The 4,197-nt window shown below is 40.1% G+C and overlaps 1 protein-coding gene across 4 annotated transcripts in view; it reads left to right on the top strand.

The window, feature by feature from the left end:
• The window catches only part of ADGRD2 (adhesion G protein-coupled receptor D2), a 234,253-nt gene extending 233,292 nt beyond the window's left edge, over positions 1-961 (top strand). For 2 of the 4 annotated variants that reach the window (XM_085883249.1, XM_085883250.1), the window contains exon 27: positions 118-961. In XM_085883249.1, coding sequence (XP_085739375.1) covers positions 118-246 — 129 coding nt within the window. In that variant the 3' untranslated portion in view covers positions 247-961. The remainder of the gene's footprint in view (positions 1-117) is intronic. The other 2 variants (XR_015058674.1, XM_085883251.1) reach the window with 2 other exon arrangements.
• Positions 962-4,197: the final 3,236 nt, after the last annotated feature.

Below are 4,197 nucleotides of genomic sequence, written 5' to 3'. Positions count from 1 at the left end.
TGGGTTAAGCACCTCAAAATGCTTCTTTCAGTCAGTTCTTTACAGCGAATCTAGGACTACAGTGTTAAGTATATGCAAGTGGTCTTCATTATTGGCCTTCTCTCAATTCTTTTCCAGCCTGCTAACATTTCTTCTCCTGGAGGTTTGGATCCCGGGTGCAATCTGCACGTCCCTACAGCTCTCGATTCACCATCACCACGGTGTCCACCATTATCCCAAGGTCATTGTGTGTCTGCAGTCAGCTGAACCTGATCCAAGAACACTGGGCTGATCCAGGTGTCCCCCTCGGGTTGGACACTTTGCTAGCCCTAACTTACACTGGAACTAGGCCGACGTATGCCTACAGGTCACGTCGCGCTTTACTGCCGAAGAAAGTGAGAAAAGGGAAACAAACCTTTCCAAGTCACAAACGAAGAATCATACATATATACATGTACATATGCTGATTGTGTTTAGTGCTTATTGTGGCTCAACAATTGCTAAATGAGGTTTAAAAATAATTACCATTATTCACTTATCTACTTTAACTTATTTATAATATTACCAAAGCTTGAAGGCCTAATCAATATGGGATATTAATAAATACTGTATAACAATTATCTACATTTCTCAAAACATCATGTTCTTTCCATTCCAACACAAGAATTATAATAATAACTTTTTTAACCACCATCTTGCATCTCTTCATGATGCCAGCTGGTTGCCTGTTGTTGTTTGAATGAAAATTAGGAAATGGCAGAAGGTATATAAAATGGCACAAGTCTAATTGTATGGATAAACCCCATTCAGGCTGTCACGTGACCTATACACAGGATAGCTCTGCGAGTTATACCGAGGCCTTGTGTGGTAACCGCAAGGTCAAAAGCAGCTTCAAGGATGTTTTCTACACTTGAACAAGATTGTTGGTCAGTTGATACCGTGGGACATGAGTAATAAACATGGTTTTGATGATTGTCATTCACACATTTTCATATGATATTTGAACACAATTTTGAACTTTTAAAATACTCGCACCGTTTTATTCATAATATAAAGTGTGTAAATGTTCAGTCCAGCTGAGCTGTCTGTTGCACCAGGGTTTTAGAGCACTAGGTTCAATAAAGGTAGGTAGGAATCGAACATTGAAAATGATATCGAGGGGAATCGGATAAATGTAACAGAAGGGAATGTACCCAACGGATATAGTATAAGTTGAGCGTTTTTGTGATATTTCAGGTTTGGCCTAGTTAAAATAGGTATGACCCAGAACACCAATAATGGGACGTTCAACAAATCCCTCGAGCCCATGGCAGGTTGGAATGAGGAAACTTGCTTAAAGGGGAACCCAAACGCTCAGACCACCTCAATGCTAATATCTCTCTCTCTCTCTCTCTCTCTCTCTCTCTCTCTCTCTCTCTCTCTCTCTCTCTCTCTCTCTCTCTCTCTCTCTCTCTATCTCTATCTCTATCTCTATCTCTATCTCTATCTCTATCTCTATCTCTATCTCTATCTCTATCTCTATCTCTATCTCTATCTCTATCTCTATCTCTATCTCTATCTCTATCTCTCTATCTATCTATCTATCTATCTATCTATCTATCTATCTATCTATCTATCTATATGTATATATATATATGTATGTATATATATACATATATATCTCTCTCTCTATATCTCTCTCTCTCTATATCTCTCTCTCTATATATCTCTCTCTCTCTCTATATCTCTCTCTCTCTCTCTCTCTCTCTCTCTCTCTCTCTCTCTCTCTCTCTCTCTCTCTCTCTCTCTCTCTCTCTCCCTCTCTCTCTCTCTCTCTCTCTCTATATATCTCTCTATATATCTCTCTCTATATCTCTCTCTATATCTCCTCTCTACACTACAAAATAGATATGATGTGTCTTTCTCCAATTTGCGATTAAAAGTCGAAATCTTATTCTTCCTCATGCTCAGCCATTACGTAACACCCGGGAGTCAACCGCCATATTTCCGCTGGTAAATGCATGAAATCGTTCCAAGCTCCTAAATTGAAAACTATAGCACTTACAAAAGTGATGCAGACAGTGATTTGTAGGCACGTAGATGAGGCATTCGGTTATATGAGTGAGGAAAGTGAAGAATAACACTGGGTGATTTATCACTGACGAACCGTTACGGCCTGTTCCAACTCAAGGCGTTGTTGAGCAGGCCGAATAAAATGGTGAATTAATGCCCCAGCGAAGTAACCCTGGATGCGCCTTACTCCATCGAGAACGAGGTGTCTGAGGATGCACCTTTTGAAGGGTATAATTAAATAAGGCCGTTAATTCTCTTCAAAAGGGGTATTTTATCACAACCAAATACCCAATTTCCAGTCCTGCACTCCCTTGGAGTTTCCTTGGTATGCATGCAAAGTTTCACGCTGCTAGGTTTTATGGTTTTGGAGTTGTGGTGGGCACACACACACTGACACGCACACACACTGGCATTTATTAGTCTAGATTTTGAGCTCTTTTATGCTCTTCTCAGGACAAGCTTTTAGGACAAGAAGAAGTTCTGAAGCGACTCTGTCCCATCACTTGCACTCCTGTCCTCTTTCTCTTCATATGGCTTTCTCCATCTCAGCTCGTGCGAGCCTCCTCCTCATTGATCCACATCTGATGTGGGCGGTTCCATGATGCAGCTTGTGGAAAATGCCACTCTTTCTGACGGAACCGCCACAAACGCCCCCAGCCCTCCCCTCACACGCGAAGGATGCGGAAAGTGCCCCCAATCCCTCCCTCATGCGCAAACTTACTTTGTACAGTCATGCACTGTACCACATGAGAGGTGCCGTCCCGTCTGCCAAAAATATCAAGTGCCGTTCTTTGTGCCATAAACTGGTGAAATATGATAATGTGCGGATGGCGTTGCAATCGGACCAAATGTGTCCAATTAAGCATAGTATGAATGGAGTGAAAATGGAGAGGGATGCAGCCGGACTGAGGGATGAAGGGACCGCTGCAGGGTTGAAGGTGAGACTGATGGGGTGAAGGAGGGATTGTTGAAATGAGGCTTGGTGAAGAGGGTTAATGGTGGATTGAGAAAGGCAAGGGGGGGGGGACCGATGGGGTAAAGGAAGAAAGATTGAAAGTAGCGAGGGGGTGGGAGGGAAGAAATCACACCAAGAAAACATGAACGAACCTCAACGCGTGCTACTCGAAGAACCCTGAGACAAGGGGCCAAGGACTATCTACACATCGACTTATGAAATAACTAATCCTCGGGTCTCCTACATGTCCATGTATGCTCTCTCCCTGGGGTAGGTTACCAAAACCATATATATATATATATATATATATATATATATATATATATATATATATATATATATATATATATATATATATATATATATATATATATATATATATATATATATATGTTGCATTGATAACTAAGCTAGAATCAAGTTTATTATATAAAACAAGTTTATCATACCAACCAATTTATCATATAAAACAAATGATAAACTCTTTTCCTGGTCCATTACAAATCCATTTTATACCATTGCAATTTTATGAAGAATATAGCAAATTTTGCTTTGCATCAGGTTGCAAAGTCTTTGTTCCAGGTCAAAGTTCACTGTGAGGGGTACTCTGAAAGTTGAATGCCGAGAAGTGTTGAATAGTTCAGGTTTTGGCAAAAGAATAGGTTCTTTCATCTCCACAGAAGGATGGATGAATTCCTGGTACTATCTGAACATCCTGCATGAACATGTTTATCTCGCATAGTGATGGGATTTTTGGAGGAGTGAGGGATGATTATCCACAAATAAACACCCTATCATACCACTAGTGTGATGAGGAAAACCTTCATTAAGATTCAAGAGTCCATGTTATTCAAAACTTCTATCTGAACCGAGCTGTGTATCTGTGGGATAAATATAAGTTGCATTAGTAATCTTGTGCATTTCCTCCATGTAACCTCAAGGAATTTTCTGTTGTGTTGTATAAATAACAAACTTATTCCCTACAGTAAATGTATGTCTTGATGGAGCAGGTATATGTTTCACAATAATGGCACATATAGTAAAACACACAATGAACTAACGTGTAGGATATGACGTTTCGATTTGTGGTTACTTGGGCTGGATCACGATTTGAAATTCACGATCAAGTCTATAGGACCCATAATAGGTTTATTAGGATGGAAAACCATAATTTACCCGAAAGTCTCGAAGCTTCCATTTGTTGATCAAAT

Source organism: Eptatretus burgeri, chromosome 5, assembly GCF_056783735.1.
Source record: "Eptatretus burgeri isolate ZD-2024b chromosome 5, Ebu_testis_v1, whole genome shotgun sequence".
Lineage (NCBI taxonomy): Eukaryota > Metazoa > Chordata > Myxini > Myxiniformes > Myxinidae > Eptatretus > Eptatretus burgeri.
This window is presented reverse-complemented; position numbering and strand designations above follow the sequence as displayed.